General features: G+C 36.1%; 1 protein-coding gene across 1 annotated transcript in view; it reads left to right on the forward strand.

Annotated features, from left to right (window-relative positions):
* Nucleotides 1-16694, forward strand: part of LOC309869798 (EGF-like and EMI domain-containing protein 1) — a 509737-nt gene extending 493043 nt beyond the window's left edge. The window contains exons 2-4 of the mRNA XM_082741431.1: nt 3613-3732; nt 5918-6040; nt 16077-16694. Of these exons, the coding sequence (XP_082597557.1) occupies nt 3615-3732; nt 5918-6040; nt 16077-16276 (441 nt within the window). The 5' untranslated portion in view covers nt 3613-3614 and the 3' untranslated portion in view covers nt 16277-16694. The remainder of the gene's footprint in view (nt 1-3612; nt 3733-5917; nt 6041-16076) is intronic.
* Nucleotides 16695-17743: the final 1049 nt, after the last annotated feature.

Here is a 17743-nt window from a genome sequence, read left to right on the forward strand (position 1 = left end):
GATTATACTTTCACATGTTTATTAACCTTTTATGGGATTTTGGACATTATTCATTTTACATTGTTGAATGCTAGCTCTTGTTCTCCTTTAAAAAGTATTGCGCTTTCTTTCTGGATGCCAAGCTAAGTTACTCGCAGATCAGTTTGATCTGTCAAATGATGTTTTTTTTTTTGTTTTTTTTTTTTTTTATTTTAAAGATTTTATTTATTTATTTGACAGAGAGAGATCACAAGCAGGCAGAGAGGCAGGCAGAGAGAGAGGAGGAAGCAGGCTCCCTGCTGAGCAGAGAGCCCGATGTGGGGCTCGATCCCAGGACCCTGGGATCATGACCTGAGCCGAAGGCAGCGGCTTAACTCACTGAGCCACCCAGGCGCCCCTCAAATGATGTTTTGAATGTTAGGGTAAATCTAGAATAAACTTTACTCTGGGGTTAAATTGGTTCTACTATTGAGTCATGGTCCGTTGGGGATCTTTACTGAAGCTACAATATGTTAAACAATATCTCCCCACTCTGGCTGCTAAGAACTGATTCCTGGCACTCTGTATGCTTTGGAAATTGTTTGGCTTACAGCTTCCTTAATTCTTCTTTGTTCTTGCTTGGCCTCATGGAGATTTACCCTGTCTAGATATGCAATAATATTTAGTCAAAGATTCAAGAGGATCAGGGTACAGATTTCTGGAGTGTTTTGTATTTTTGTTTTTGTTTTTTCTCTCTACATAACACTCTTCTTCCCCACCTCTGTCTGCCCCTTCTAGCACTCCACAAATTCTAATTTCCTTGATAATCATGAGCTCTGATTTGTCTCTTTAATTTAGCAGGATCATTGAGCTCTCTTTTGGTTTCTATTTCTGTGCTGTAACCCAGAAATGGTCTCTAGCAAAACCCAAAACAATAATTTAGCTTACTTTTTTTCCTCTTCACTCAGGGTTCCCATTCTTGTGCTGTTTATTGTCCAATATCTACAGTTGTTTCATGTATTTTTACTCTAGTTTTTTAGTTGTTTATGGTAGAAGGTAAACACAATCATGGTTATTCTTTCATGATCATGAGCTGAATTTGAATAGGTCCCGTTTAAGTGCTACTATAAAAGGGTACTCTACACAAAAAACATCATAAATTTGACTGGAAATATTACTTGTGTCCCACATGCTACTTTTAAATGTCCTTCTGTGTCCTGCAGTTGAGAATAAAAATTGTAAGGTTTACCAAATTCTACATTATAGAAGTTTTGCTTTATAGTTCTTCCATGCTTAATTCAAGTGGCTTAAGGCTACAGTTACAATCAGTCCCTGAAACAAAAGGGACCTCTGATAGCAGTAAGGCTTACTATAGGGAGTTTATATCTAGTCAATTTCTGGAGGAGTAAACCTTATTTGGAGACCTGGGCATCAAGAAGGCACTAGGGCAATAGATGATTAAAGTACATTTAGAAAAGACATTCCCAGAGACAGTGGCTAATGAGAAGAACATATTGAAGATCACTGCAATCTACTTTGTAATTTTGTATCTGGTGGGAATGACCCCTCATTTTCCAGAGTTCTGAGAAGTTATCTATTCCATTGCCCTGAGAGTTGGTAGTGGGCAATATAAATTAAATAAATTAAATTTCTGTTATTAATGTAGCTACATAGTATCTTAACTTGTGACAAAACATACAGATGCAATAAAGAAAACAAAACCAAAAATGTCTATCAAATTTTATTTTGTGTGAAGTTGGAGGACACGCTAATTCTGCAGTGTGTTTTACTCAAATATGAGAGTTTCTTAGAAAGCTCATACTGGTAAGAAGTAACATAAGGAGAAAGGGAACATGGAAGTGTAAAAAAAGAAGGAAGGTAAAGATTTGTATATAAATTAATGAAGTAGATGATAGAGAAACAAGAAAGAAAATTAATAAAACCAAAAGTTGTTTTAAAAAAAGGTCAACACAGTTGACAAGCTTTTGGCTAGATTGGCAAAGGAAAAAAGAGTGAAGACTCAAACAACTAAGATCGAAAGTGAAAGAGTAAACATCACTGCTGACCCTAGGAAATTTTTTTTTAAAAAAGAGAAATGAAAGGTAATACTAGACACAACTGAATCACAACAAATTACATAGTTTAGATGAAATGAACAAATTCCTAGAATGACAATTACTGCTAGAATTAGATTCTGAAAAAAGTAAAAAATCCAGTTAGATTTATCATAAAGAGATAAAATTAATAATTTTGAAGCACCCAAAAAGGAAATCTCAGGCCCAGATAGTTTCAATGGTGAATTATACCAAATATTTTAGAATTATTCCATATTTTTTTACAAACTCTTCAAAAATATAAAAGAGAAGAGAACACTTCCCAATTCATTCTCTGAAATCAAAATTACCCTGATATCAATATCAGACAAACATATCACAGGAAAGAAAACCACAGACAAACATGTTTTATGAATGTAGATGTAAAAATCCTAAACAAAATATTAGGAAACCAAATCCAACAACATATAGAAGGATTATATACCATGATCCAGTAAGATTTATCTCAGGAAAACAAGGTTAGCTCAACATCTGAAAATCAATTAATACTATATACCATATCAATAGAATTAAGTACAAAAACTACATGATTATTTCATTAGATGCAGGGGAAAAAAAAAAAAAAACACTTGACAAAATCCAGCATCTTTTTATGATAAAAGAACTCAACAAACTAGATATAGAAAACTACATCCTCAAGCTGATAAAGAGAACCTGTGAAAAACACACAGCTGGGGCACCTGAGTGGTTCAGTGGGTTAAAGCCTCTGCCTTCGGCTCAGGTCATGATCCCAGGGTCCTGGGATCGAGCCCCGCATCGGGCTCTCTGCTCAGCAGGGAGCCTGCTTCCTCCTCTCTCTGCGCCTGCCTTTCTGCCTACTTGTGATCTGTGTGTCAAATAAATAAAAATAAAATCTTTAAAACACACACACACACACACATACACAGCTAACATTACACTTAATAGTGAATCCTGAAGTCTTTCCCCCTAAGATCAGGAAGAAGCTAATGATGTCTGTTCATGCCACTTCTATTCAGCATTATACTGTAGGTTCTACAGAAGGTTCATTTCAGCCTGGAAAATCTGACATGTATTCCATCTCCATGACGGCTATGGCTAAGACTCTCCCATGTTGCTTCAGCCTGACTTTTCCTCACACTGTGGTTGTTTATCCAAAAGCAAAAGTAACCCAGAGGAGGTTTTTGCCTTTTAGGATGCCCAAAGGAGTAGAGAAGGTTGAGAGAGAAGAAGAAAATGGAAAAGGGTATGATATATAGTGTTCATGCTGACTCTGTTGAACTTTGGGTATCAGAGGGCAGAAGCCATGCTTTTGAGAAGAGTGAATTAAAGTAATTCTTCTTTTGGCCCTGATCCATGTTTATATTTGTTTAGATTTTGGAGTTGAAATCACAAAATGGGAAATTTTTTGTGGAATCAGTTCCATCTGAAAGTGAGAAAAGACTTGCCAGAGTCCTTACCATCTTTATATGAGAAGCCCCATGGTCCCAGTTCCCTCCTTACCTTCTCCACCCTTCCTTCCACTTTGTGTGTCTTTCTGAAGTTAATGAATTATAAACGTTCACTGTTTAATTGCTTTCAGAGATGGATCCCTGCACAGGTGGGCATGGATGTGCCCACATCTGTCAGAATGAGAATGGTGTGACCAGGTGTGTCTGTTGCCCAGGGTACCAGTTGTCTAACGACAAAAAGGCCTGTGGAGGTAGGAGGTTGAAACTGATGGCTTAATTGTGTAATTGTTTGATATTTTGTGGTAATTCAGTTTTGAATAGTCAGAACAGCTAGGAGAAAGATGTTTTCATTTATGCTTTAAAAAGAACATTTATATTTTATTTGATTGTTCTGAAAGGTATTTTTATGAAACTATGAAAACTCTGTGAAATTTTTAGTTACCAAAAAAAAAATGGTCTGGTATAATTTCAGAATTAGTGCCTTTTGTTTTCTGTTTCTCATTATGAGGTGAATTCCAGAATTAATATTCAAAATCTTCCATAACTACACAGGGTTTTTTTTTTTTTTTTTATTATAGCCTACAGAAGGTGGGGGATAACCTTTGAAATGCAAGTATGTGCAAATGAGTGTTCTCAGAAGTTAGAAATAATTAAAACCAAAAAGAAAGAAACTATAAATACAAGGTTACATGTTTCTTTTTCCTAGAAATAGCAAAACAGACATATTTCAATTCAAAGATGAAAGTGACAAATTACTCCATAACCAGAGCTAATAACTGAAATCATTCCTGTGGGACAGTCTTTGTTTTATTAACTTCGGAGAAATCACAGAATCCTTCATTTTTATCATGACATTTTCATGAAATGAGAAAGAGTTTATTTGGATTAATTATGAAAATACCAAAATATTTTCTGACTTATGGGATGGATAAACACTTTGAGAAACTGAAAAAGAATCAGATACAAAAATTACTGTTTAGGGGCACCTGGGTGGCTCAGTTGATAAGCATCTGCCTTTGGCCTAGGTCATGATCCAGGGTCCTGGAATGGAGCCCCACATCAGGCTCCCTGCTCTGTAGGAATCCTGCTTCTCCCACTCCCCCTGCTGTGTTCCCTCTCTCACTCTCTCTCTCTCTGTCAAATAAATAAATAAAATCTTAAAAAAAATTACTGTTTAGTTGTTTCTTTTTTTCTTTAAACCAAAACTAAGATACAATTTTCTGTTGATTGTGTTCATATACCTTTCTGACAGAGAACATTTCTGCTTTGGTCCTCTGTTCACATAGCTTTTGCTTAACTTTTCTGGCACAGAATAGGATCTTACCAAATATTTGTGGAGAATTGACAAATATATACATATATATATATAGATAGATAGATATGTGTGGAGATAACACACAGAATAGTACAGGAGGAAGTATGAATCAGGAAAAATGATGTTAAGACCTAGCGACATGAAGGGAAGGAGCAGAGACTACTTGAGTTATAGAAAGAAGTTGCACTGAGGGGCTCCTGGGTGGCTCAGTGGGTTAAGCTGCTGCCTTAGGCTCAGGTCATGATCCCAGAGTCCTGGGATTGAGCCCCACATCAGGCTCTCTGCTCAGCAGGGAGCCTGCTTCTCCCTCTCTCTCTGCCTGCTTCTCTACCTACTTGTGATCTGTCTGTCATGTTAATTAAAAAAAAAAAAAAATCTTAGAAAGAAGTTGCACTGAATGGAACTGGCTCTCAGTGTCAGGAGAAAGAGAGGGCATTCTTTTTTAAATGGCACTGCCCCAGGGCATTCAGGTAGAGCATACGCCATGGATTGCTACATATGAAGACCCCAATTCTCCCTTGTCCACATGTCCTGTTTACCTTAAATCAGGTTAAGAATGTGTTATATATGACTGGGGCATCTGAGGGGCTCAACTGATTCAGTGTCTAACTCTTAGTTTCAGCTCAGATGATCTCATGCGACATGAGATGGAGCTCCACGTGGGGCTCTGTGCTCACGGAGAGTCTACTTAAAGATTCTCTCCCTTTACCTCCCCCCCTCCATTTATGTGTGTAGGTGTATTTTCTCTCAAATAAATAAATAAATAAATATTTAAGAGGAAAGGAGAATGTGATGTATATTTCCAAAGGCAAATTACAATGACTTCTACCTGTAGTATTAGGGGAAAGATAGAGTATATTTTTTAGTTATTTCCTTTTCTTTCTCCCAATTAATAAATATTAGTAGGTTCTCAGAAGCGTTTGAGAGCATAAGACCAACATTTAAATCAATATCATTAGCAGTTAGTTTACTTGCAAATATGGTACTTATGTGGTATTTTACTGTTATGCTTGATGTCTAGGGTTGAAAGAAAGAGAATACTTCAGATAATTTTTGTAGTTTACAGATAAATCTTAATTTGAGTTCTGAAGACATAGTTGCTGTATATCTTTTTTCTACAGATATGAATAAGCATGCTGAAGGGCTGGCTCCCTGCCGCCATCACTGTGGGAACACAATGGGTTCTTTCATTTGTGCCTTCCACCCTGGCTCTGAGCTGGAAGCTGAGGGAAAGCAGAGTTCCAGTAAGTGGCAGCAAAAGAAGCCCACAAAATGTGTAGCATTTTATAACTATTAAACAAGAATAATAATTAAAAAAAAGAACCACATTGAATAAGTTATCAAAGCAGAAGCTCCTGAAAATGTTTTCCATGGGGGTGGGTAAGAGTGGGATCTTAGAGAGTCAATTATCATATGGTCTCACTTACTTGTGGAGCATAAGAAAGAACACGGAGGACATTAGGAGAAGGTGTTAGGAGAAGGGAGTTGGGGGAAATCAGATTTCCATGAGAGACTGTGGACTCTGAGAAACAAACTGAGGGTTTTGGAGGGGAGGGGTATGGGGGCTATGGGTGAGTGGTGGTGGGTATTGTGGAGGGCAAGTATCGCATGGAGTACTGGGTGTGGTGCATAAACAATGAATCTTGGAACACTGAAAAAATAAAATTATATTAAAAAAAAAAAGAATAAACAGATCCAGTAAGCTTGTTGGTGGGGGGGAGGGGAGTGGGATCTTAGAAGTCTCACACCCTCATTGCAGTTTGAGGAAACAAGGGCCCAGAATTGATAGAAAACATTCGGCATAATAAACCACAATGTAGCTAGCAAGGACTGCCTCAGGTCTTGTGACTTGGGGCTCTTCTGGACCCACAGCTATCCTTTGTGAAGAGTCTGCCTACCTTCATCATCTCTGCTATGCAATATTTATTGAACACTAATAGCTCCAATGTAAAACTCAAGGAGTCTTGAAGTACCACACCTGACACATTGGATACTCTAATGCATACATTTCCCATCAGCCCTTCTCCCTTTCTTGTTTCTGTTCATTTTCAGCACGCCTCTTCTCACTGCATTCTTATGCTCATTCTCACTGCATTCTCTTTCACTGGCTCATCCCTCTACCTTCCTTCTTTTTTCTCAAAACAAAATGATCCTTGCCATCTAACCTTAGTCTTTCCTCACCTAGCCTCAGTTATGCAATTTAATATATCTCTTATAAAATATATCTCTTATAAATTTAATATATCTCATAAAAATATAAAATTTATATTTTATAAATATATTAAATATATAATAATATAAATATATTAAATATATAATAATATAAATATATTAAATATATAATAATATATATAAATATATTAAAATTTTACCATGATGAATTATTAGCTGCTATTAATAACTATGGCAGCTATTTTGTTTTCACGTCTTTTCCATTGGTCCACTGCTTAAACTTTAGATAAATAATACACTCCATACTTCACTAAGTTTAAAACTGTCTGATACAAATTCCTTCCAATTCTATGTTCTCAACTTCAGTATTTCTCAAATGCTTCTTCTTCCCTCTGTTTTCAAATAACAGAATTTTTTTTTCTTATTTCTTTGGCTGATTTCTCCATTTCTGCTTCTCATGTAATCATGGTATGTCAACAATACATTTTATTTCATCTTTAGACCCTACCTTTCTCTTAGTGACTTCTTACCTTCTTTCTCTACTTCATGTTTATACCTTAGAGGCTAATTATTGTGTTCAAACACAACCATGTTAACTAGTTTTACTTTAAATTCAGGACCATAAATTTGAAATGATTATGCAGCATGACTGGACCAATCTATACTATCAGAATAGGTCTATTTATATTCTCAACAAAATGAATGCTTACACCTTCTCTTTCTTTTCCAAATTTTTACACCTCCTCCCTTTTGCCTTTATTCTCACCTTGTTTCATACATCATCAAGGAAGAGGACTCAAATACCAGTCGAGTTAATGATTGACTGAAAATACCCCCATAGAATCTCATGAAAAAGATTTCACCACTGTTAATATAAAGGACATGGTCCTAGGACTACCAAAGGCCATCTTCTCTACTATACTTCAGATTCCATTCTCTCTTGTTGTCTCAATATCTTTGCTATTGATTGCAGTTATTTAACGGATCATGCTCATCAGCATGTCAACTTGGTCCAGTATCTCCTATCTTTAAGGTACCCTCCTATGAGCCTACTCCCTACTGCAGTTTCAATCTGATCCCCTTCACATCAAAATTTTTCATCAATTACCCATTGTTCCCTCCTCTTCTTGCACTCTCTCATTGTCCCTGACTAATCAGATCTCCATCTCTACCCAACCATAATCACAGGTAACTTCCCTCTTGCCAGACAGCTTATCGACGTCTCTGGTTTTTATCTTAGGTAACCTCTCAGCAGCATTCAACACACTGGATTAACCCCTGTTTTTCTTGAAACACTTTCCTTCTCATTCATGTTTTCACATTTTCCTGGTTTTCCTCTCTATCCCTGCCCCTTCTCTCAATGTCCAACTTATATTTCATTTCTCTTGTTCCTTTAACTACATGTGAATATATCAAAATATGTACTCAACATCTCCACTTGCTTGACTGATAGACATTACAAACTTGGCAGGCCCCAAACAGAATTGCTGGTTTCCAGTTTCAGTTCCAAAGATGCTCTTCCCAGTTCACACCTTAGGGAACTATAAATTCAATGTCAAAGACAAAAACTCAATGACACAAAATTAGTAAGTGCCAGCTCTGAGACTTGAACTGGGGTCTTTAGGCTCCAAACACACTGTCCTTTCAACTTTCTCATGTATTTGTCTATGTTGTATATCTACTTATCAATTTATTTTTTTTTAATATAATTTTTTATTTTTTATAAACATCAAGGATGAAGAATAATGATAGTGATAGAATAAATAATTGTGTGTTCTTCTTGAAGATTTCTCATGAAGAGACATTCTTAAGGTCACTAAATTCTCCATTCTCTTCTGTTGCACAAAATACTATGTTTCTTTAATGCTTGGATTGTTAATGTAACTTTGAGGCCTGATGGTTTATTTCTATTGCTTAAAGACAAGGCAGTTTTGCTATGCTGATATTTGTCTTTTAAAGAGCAAACTAAATAAGACAGGGAAGAAGAATTAACTACTAATTAGGATACAACTTCTGAGTGAATCTTTTCTCCCAGTGCCCTGAGGAGTCCTTTCAAGCAGAAATGTGGATGGGTTTTTCTTTCTTATTAATATTTTGACTTTTCAATGCAGCCAGGGGTTTAGGAGATGAGTATACCTTACAAGTGTATAAAATAAAATCTCTTGCAATCTGACTGTGCATTTTCCATTATCATGAAAGAGGGGGCCATTATTGCTAATGACTTATGAGGTACAGGCTTTCTGCAGAATTTACTTGGGAAAGCAATTTGCCCCAGAGTTGAATACATTTGGTAGAAGTATATTTTTACATTTATGTCCCTTATGTGACTATTTGGCTAAGTTCTTTATGTAGCTCTCACCAGACCTCAATATTTACTAACTGACATAGAAAACTTTCTTGGTGAAAACTGGTGTTTTGAGTTGCTTCAAAACCTGTAGGTGGAGTAAGTGTTTTCAGAACATGGTGATGTTTACGAATGAATTATGTGTCCTTCAGATAAAAGTACATTCTAGGAAAAGATTGTCCTACCTTTTCCCTAGGAAAACAATATTTTGGACTTATATAATTTCTCCTCAGAGGCTCTCAAACCCTGTATAACATAAACATTAAATCTCCGTGGAGTGCTATAAATGAACTGTTACCATTTTGTGATTAGAAATGGGAAGATTACAGATCCAGCATGGTTAAGCCCTACCCCCAAATTATCAAGCAGTGTATAGTTGAACTTAAATTCTATACATATTTAACGTATATTTAATATGTTGAGTAGTAACGATTACTACTGTGAGAAATTAAAAGGATCATTTTTTAAAGTTTTTTAAAAGTGTATATGTATATATATATATATATATATATATATATATATATATATATATTAAAGTAAGTTGGTTGAAAAATTATTTACACCTGTATCAAGAACGCAAAATCTCAGCTTACTTCTAATGGGCAATTATAGATGTAAGTATGCACTTTTTAGTCCCATGCATTTTTTAATAAGCTTACAACAGTGTAATTTATATTTAAATTAAATTACCACCAGCAGTCCTAGAACTATATTGTCTGCAGGAAATAACAAGAATATGACCCCAAATTTAAAATGTCTCCCTAAAGAATATATGTTAACGTATTGTAAAAATATCAGTTCTCTCCATTATTTCAATCTTTCCTTTAGGTTTCTAATTTTCCTCTGTGCTAAAGTAACTGTTTCTAAACCCAAAGGGGTTCTTATTTTCAATAATAACTTGATTAGCATAATCCTTCTTTTGTTTATTCAATCACTTAAAACCCATTTTAGAACATCTGTTATGAGTTCAGTAATGCAAGATGATGATGGCACAGGAGGAGGAGCACAATAACAGGGATGGGCCCTGCATGCTCTGGGAGCACATAAGACAGCTGCCTACTGTAGAGTAGAGGTTGGGGATCAGGGAGGGTCTGTGCTATTACTGTACAGGAACTATGGCAGATATCTAGGCAGTTTGAATGGTAGTAAAGGAGTGCCACAGTCACAAGCGCCCTCATCCTGTTCTTTCCTGTCTTCTTCAGGTGTTAAGAATGTAAGGAATGAACCAATGTGGACACTCTCATTAAGAAGAGGTTTGTCCAAGCAACACAAATGAAGAACAATAGTGGTCAATGGTGAAAATAGCAGAGTACCCAAATTCCATATTTTTAAAAGATTTTATTTATTTATTTGAGAAGAGAGAGAGCAGGGGGAAGAGTGCAGAGCCTGATGCCGGCACAGGATCTCACAACCTGAGATCATGACCTGAGCTGAAATCAAGAGTTGGATGCTCAACCAACTGGACCACCAAGGCAACCCACCAATTCCATATTTTAACATTGATTCGAAGCATTCTTTATTTCTCATTTTCTCATAAGAATATGATGGATTATAGTGCCTGTGTGCCCAGGACAGTTGGTATCCATATGATGAGACCTAAGTCCCCCCAAATGCTTCCAATTAGTAGCATGTACTGGGATCAGCAAATTGTTTTTCAAAGTAATCGTATGTTTATATAGTAAGCGATGCTCATGAGCATCAAAGCTGATTAGCACATCAGCATGATACTAGTTACATATGATCAGCTCATTCATTGCTTTTGTGTTCCCGCTTTTGTTCTAAAGCTATTTTTAACAGTATTTTCATGTACTTATAGCCTCTAAAAAGGACAGATAATAACATACCATTAGCTGGAGAACAGATGTGTCAATTGGCATACAACCTATTTGCGTTCTGATCATTGATTCAATATGCATATTTTTTAATATCCTAGAAATACTATAAATTCCCGAGGTAACTGTCTTTCAACAAGAGTGTAATAACCACTGGTGGACTCATTACTTTTTTGTATCACTTCATCAATTTAACATTATTTACAGGTTTATTAGTATTTCAGTGTGGTATAGTCATTTACAATGACTAATAGTTTTTAGACTTTTATTTTTATATGTGTAGAGTGTTGATAAATTTCCAATGAAGTTTGTCATCCTCTTAACAGAGAATGTACCCATTATTGACAGATATTCAGGTTTCTCTGTTGTTATGCTAATAACTCTCTTTTGTTTGTTTTGGAAAGGGTTTGTATTGGAAATTGTCAATAGCTGTGAAAAGAACAATGATGGTTGTTCCCATCATTGTGAACGTGTACTTGGGCAGGGGGTTGGGGGGATTTTTCCTGCAACCGTAGATACCAGCTTAATTCAGATGGGAAAGCAGGCATAGATAATGTATGATAAATGTCATCTTCAGAATTTGCCCAGGATTCATTTAGCCCTTTCCTCTCTAATACATACTTACAGCTGTAATATGAAAATTGCAAGAAGTAAATGGAATGGTATCTCTGGCTACTGGACAAATGCAAAAGAAAGATTACTTGACAGAAGACATCATTACCTTTAGACAGTTACTTTGAAGTTAAAGGAGATTTGAAACACGCTAACAAAATATATGGATTTAATAGTTTATGTCATGAAAATATTGCAAGGCCTACCAAACCATGTAATGTAATTTGTAATTCAAACAACACACATACCCTACTCTACCTCAAGCAGAAACTAAACAATCTGCATTGATTTTTAACTTGGTGATGATTTGGGTGCATGTTCATCTTTGATATGGCAAGTAGCTACATTCCAAAAGAAAACTTTAAAAGATATTATTCTTTGGAAATCCAAATTCAAACCCATTCTTAGTGTATAACTTTTCCAACATATTATTAGAACTTTTATCATATGGGAAACTAAGAATAAACTCCACCCTAACATTGTTCCATATGAAATGTTTAATCTAGAGCTTCTGAGAAAAAAGAATATCTGCTAAAAATAGGGATAGATTGTATTACCATGTGTTTTGGTTCAGAGAGGATCTATAAGCCCTTAAAGTGATTTGCCATTATTCAGGAATTCTGATACCATATTAGCTTGTTTTCTTTTTTGATACTTTAAGTCACCATTCTTAAAAATCTTAATATGATTATTTAAAAATCTTTGACCATTTCATACTACTCAATATGATTAGAGACAAATTGAAGTATCATAAAAGAAGAGGTGAATTTCTGAGGTCTAAGTATTTGAAATCTTTTTTTTTTTTTTTTGCACTATAATGTGACAGAGTGAACTTAAAGTGATCTTGAAGTATTCTGGCTTCATAAATTATTTAACCAAAACAATGTCATTATATGTATTTCTTTTTTTTTTTTAAGATTTTATTTATTTATTTGATAGAGACACAGTGAGAGAGGGAACACAGGCAGGGGAAATGGGGGAGAGAGAAGCAGGCTTCCAGCTGAGCCCGATGTGGGGCTCGATCCCAGGAACTTGGGATCATGACCTGAGCTGAAAGCAGAGGCTTTAACTCACTGAGCTATCCAGGCGCCCCGTTATATGTATTTCTTTTTTTTTTTTTTTTAATTTTTTAAAATTTATTTAACAGACGGAGATCACAAGTAGGCGGAGAGGCAGGCAGAGAGAGGGGGAAGTAGGCTCCCCGCTCAGCAGAGAGCCCGACGTGGGTTTCGATCCCAGGACCCCGGGACCATGACCCGAGCTGAAGGCAGAGGCTTGACCCACTAAGCCACCCAGGCGCTCCCGTTATATGTATTTCTTGATCCAACATTGTTTTCTGCATTTTTCCCAGTCTATGGTGGTTAACTTAAGGAAACCAGTTGCTTCGCTTGCCAATTTTTATGTAATGAAAAATAGGTTTATATTTTTCTATCTTGCTAATGTTTTTATCTCTGAAAAATATAAAGGGCTTTCTTCTTTCCTCCCTCCTTCCCTCCCTTTGTTCCTTCTTACCTATCTTCCTATTTTGACTATTGAATAAGAGAAACTGGAATTTTGCTAAACCTCTGCAACTTACAACCTGGTCTTTCCTTATTCTTTGAAAAGTACAATTCAGTAAAGCTTTTATTTATAGCTAAAAAAAAAAAAAAAAAAAAAAAAATCTGCCAGGGTCAAAATGTGAAGTAGTGCAAATTTACGATATTTCAGCAGTCAACATGATGTTATGTTGTTTATGGCTCAAGTTTATTTCACTTCTAACAATAAATAATACACATTCCTTAAGTCCAAATGTTCATTAGAGTAAAGGCAATGATTTGTTCAGAGTATACATATACATACTTTGTTTATTTGCCTGAGAACAGATTAAAGCCATGGATGCTTTGTAAAAACATTCATGCATAAAGGAAATTAAATAATTTTTAGCTTATTTCAAGATTAACTTTTTAAAATATATTTGAATATACAAATAAATGTGAAAATCAGTCATCCAATCTGAAAATGTTCAGCCTTACCCAAATGCAAATTTTATTATTGCCAATTTTATTGGCAATTATTAGAAAATATTTGTTTAAGATTTATTTATTTATTTATTTATTTTAGAAAGACCATATAAGCAGGGGGTGGGGCAGAGGGAGAGGGAGAGAATCTCAAGCAGACTCCCCCACCCCCACCCCTGTGGCCCCCAGTGCAGTGCCTGATCCCATAACCCTGAGAACATGACCTGAGTCAAAATCAAGAGTTGGCCATTTAACTCACTGAGCCACCCAGGCACCCCTAGGAAATACTTTTTTTAAAATTTCTAACCTTTGGAGCTTTATTCAGCAGTTATATATGAAGAACAAATACAGAAACTCAAGTTCTTTTACGGTTTACTTTGGATGCTTTTCTGAAATTAGAGCTAAAATGTCAAATTGTTTTGCTTGGTTACAATTGATGTTCTGTTTTTTATTAGGGCTCAATTTTTATGTACAGGTGCATTTCTCTGTTACATTGCAATATCTGGCATATTGACCTGTGTAGGAAAGAATAGACATGAGGAAAATCAAAAGGGAAAAATAAGCAAGCAAAATCTCACCAAATAAGATTTTTTAAAAAATCAAGAAATTTGGAAAACAGGTGATGCAAAAGTTGAGGACAGAAGGCATTTTAAGAAAGGCTTATGGTGTAGAAAGGATGGGGTTTCAGGTGAGTTCCAGACCGAGAGTGTTATAGATTAGACAAGTTAGAAATAACCCCACACAAATGATAATAGAAGAAGAATTTGAAATGGATCATAAAATGATAGTCAGACTGAGGAACTAATTTTCCAGTTATATGATGTGGTTTTGCTCCTTGCTAGTTGAGAACAGGGAATCCTGAGACCGGGATGTTTAAAGGCTCTAGTGGTACCTGAGAAGACTTTAAAAAATCTTGAAATTAAAAACAAAACAAAACAAAACAAAACCATAAAGGACAATGTTTTAGATGAAATGAAACTGAGTTTTTAAAAAGAGTTTTGGTTCCCTATATCCATGCTCCTAAATCAAAGGACATAGGAAGGTTTAATATTTTAAAAAAGGCAAAAATATCATCTAGAATTTTGTGAGCAGCACTACTATGACATTTGGCAGGAGGAAGAGTGTTTTATGTCCAAATGACCCTCATTTAGATATTTTATGGTGACCCTTCACCTTGGCTGATTGATTGTATTTTTCTCTCTCTCTTTTTTCTTATCTGCATTTCTTACACTGGTACCCTTTCCAAGGTTAATTGATACACTGAACTTTTATATCTGTGGCTGTTCATGTAGTTACAGAACAGTGAAATTTAGTAAAGTCAGGGCTGCAGGCTACTCAATTTTACAGCTCAACAAACAGAGGGAGTCAAACTGAACCAAGGATAGCCAAAAATCCTGACCAGACAACCCCAAGTGTCTACCTAAGGAAAAAGGGGGCAAAGAGTCTGTCCCTACTCCTTAGCCAATTATGTTAGAAATGATCACCACAAAATTATTTTGTAGCTGTAAGCTTTCAATTTGACACCTTCTGATGCATGTTTAATTTCCTCCAGACAATCATGTCTTAGGAAACAACATTCAGGATTGTAGAATTCTAGAGTAGTGGTGTCAAAGGAGACTTAAAGACCATCACTTAGAAAAGTGTTTATCTGATAGGACATGCCGGGGTAATGGTGTCACTGGTGATGATAAAACCCCCCAGATTCCACTCATCCATCGAGTCAAAGCATCATCAAAGAGTTCAAGCAAATGCCCTGAAATATTCCATCATTTAAAATATATTTACAGTTATTTTCTGCCCTCTGTCCTAATTGTAGTTACCCCTTCTCTTGCCAATCTCATGGATTTCTTTTGCTTGGGAATGCTCTTTCTTCTGAAGTTCTAGAAGAGCTAACACATTACGAAGGCTAAGACTACCTCCTCTTTGCAGCTATGAAATGCTCACCAAATGGAATTTTTTTGCTCTTCTAAAGTTGTTTTTGTTGTTGTTATTCTGCAGGTTCTCTGTTGATTCAGTCAGATTGCTTTTTAAACTGGGAAAATAGCAGATACCTCTCTTCTTGGGCTTATAAATGCATTTGGAGATTATTTACATATTTTAAAAATAAACAACAAGCATAGGAGAAGCATGCAAGAACCATAAATCTAAATTTGGGCCTCAGTCTTTTTGTGTTATAGTTTCTTTGATGTTTGTACTGCATAACCTGAGAAACAGAAAATGATTAGGAGAACAGTTGTAACTTGAAAGTGTGGCTTATGGGCACTTCTCTTGGTTGGTTCAACTCCTAACTCTTAAATAATAGAAATGTCCTTGTTCTCTGAAGACCCTGATGAATGTGAGAGTGGAGAAGCCTGCTGTACCCAACTCTGCATCAGCTATTTAGGATGCTATAAATGTCAATGTCAGGAGCGCTTTATCAGTTCTGATGGTGGCAGATATGATGGTAAATTCCTGAGATCTAACATGAAATCATTATGTGACGGGCCAATCCATGCAGGAAGAATATCTGAGGCCAAGGGTTAGGGGAAGAAAGGGAAGATTCTGACACTAAAGGCACTTGGATTTTATGTGGTTCTACCATTTACTATTGTGTGAACTTGGGTGACCTAACTGGTCTGAGCGTCAGGTCCCCATCAGTAAAGTGAAGACAATAATAGGATTAGTGGGTAAGTCAAGTAAAGTAATAAATGTAAAGTGCCTAGTATGGTGATTGACATCAAAAAATCACTCCACTAAAAGTAGTTATTATTATCATAATATTCATTGGCCCATAATCCCTTTTACCTAATTTAATACATATAGACAAGTGAGAGATTTGGGCAAGCCATAGCACACTGCCACAGGAATCACTCAGGGCAAACTTCACTGGAATTAAAGTTGGTTCCTGAAAGTCATTTTAATTAAGGAGTCATAGTAAAAGGATTGCCAATGCATGAGCCACAGTCCAAATCCATACTGGAATCCTTTACATATCTGATATTAATCTAGATAATGTAAGTTTTAAGATGAATCATTTTATTTATTTTTTTAAGATTTTATTTATTTGACAGAGAGAAATCACAAGTAGATGGAGAGGCAGGCAGAGAGAGAGGGAAGCAGGCTCCCTGCTGATCAGAGAGCCCGATATGGGACTCGATCCCAGGACCCTGAGATCATGACCCCAGCCGAAGGCAGCGGCTTAACCCACTGAGCCACCCAGGCGCCCCAAGATGAATCATTTTATAATCTTCTAACTTATTTGTTAAAATTGGTTCACTTACTTTTCAGACGATTTCTTAATCATATATATGTGTGATTTAGATGTATATATATGATATATGATGATATGTATGTATGTGTGATATATGATGTATGTTATGTATGATATATGATATATATATGATATATAAATATCATGGGAAATTCAGTGAGTAGTATCAAGTCTCCTTTTTTATACTATTAAGAATGGTTCAGGGGCGCCTGGGTGGCTCAGTGGGTTAAGCCACTGCCTTCCGCTCAGGTCATGATCTCAGGGTCCTGGGATCGAGTCCCGCATAGGGCTCTCTGCTCAGCAGGGAGCCTGCTTCCTTCTCTCTCTCTCTCTCTGCCTGCCTCTCAGTGTACTTGTAATTTCTCTATGTCAAATAAATAAATAAAATCTTAAAAAAAAAAAAAAAAGAATGGTTCAGGGGTGCCTGGGTGGCTCAATGGGTTAAAGCCTCTGCCTTCAGCTCGGGTCATGGTCCCAGGGTTCTGGGATCGAGACCCGCATCGGGCTCTCTGTTCAGCGGGGAGCCTGCTTCCTCCTCTCTCTCTCTCTCTCTCTGCCTGCCTCTCTTCCTACTTGTGATCTCTGTCTATCAAATAAATAAATAAAATATTTTTTAAAAAATGGTTCATGTAAGTCATTGCTCTAATTTTTTCTTAAAGTTTATCTTAAATACAGAACCTTTTAATTTCATTTATGATCATTATTACCATTATTTTGAACCAAGTTTTTTTTTTTAATTT

This window comes from Mustela nivalis, assembly GCF_964662115.1.
Source record: "Mustela nivalis genome assembly, chromosome: 1".
Lineage (NCBI taxonomy): Eukaryota > Metazoa > Chordata > Mammalia > Carnivora > Mustelidae > Mustela > Mustela nivalis.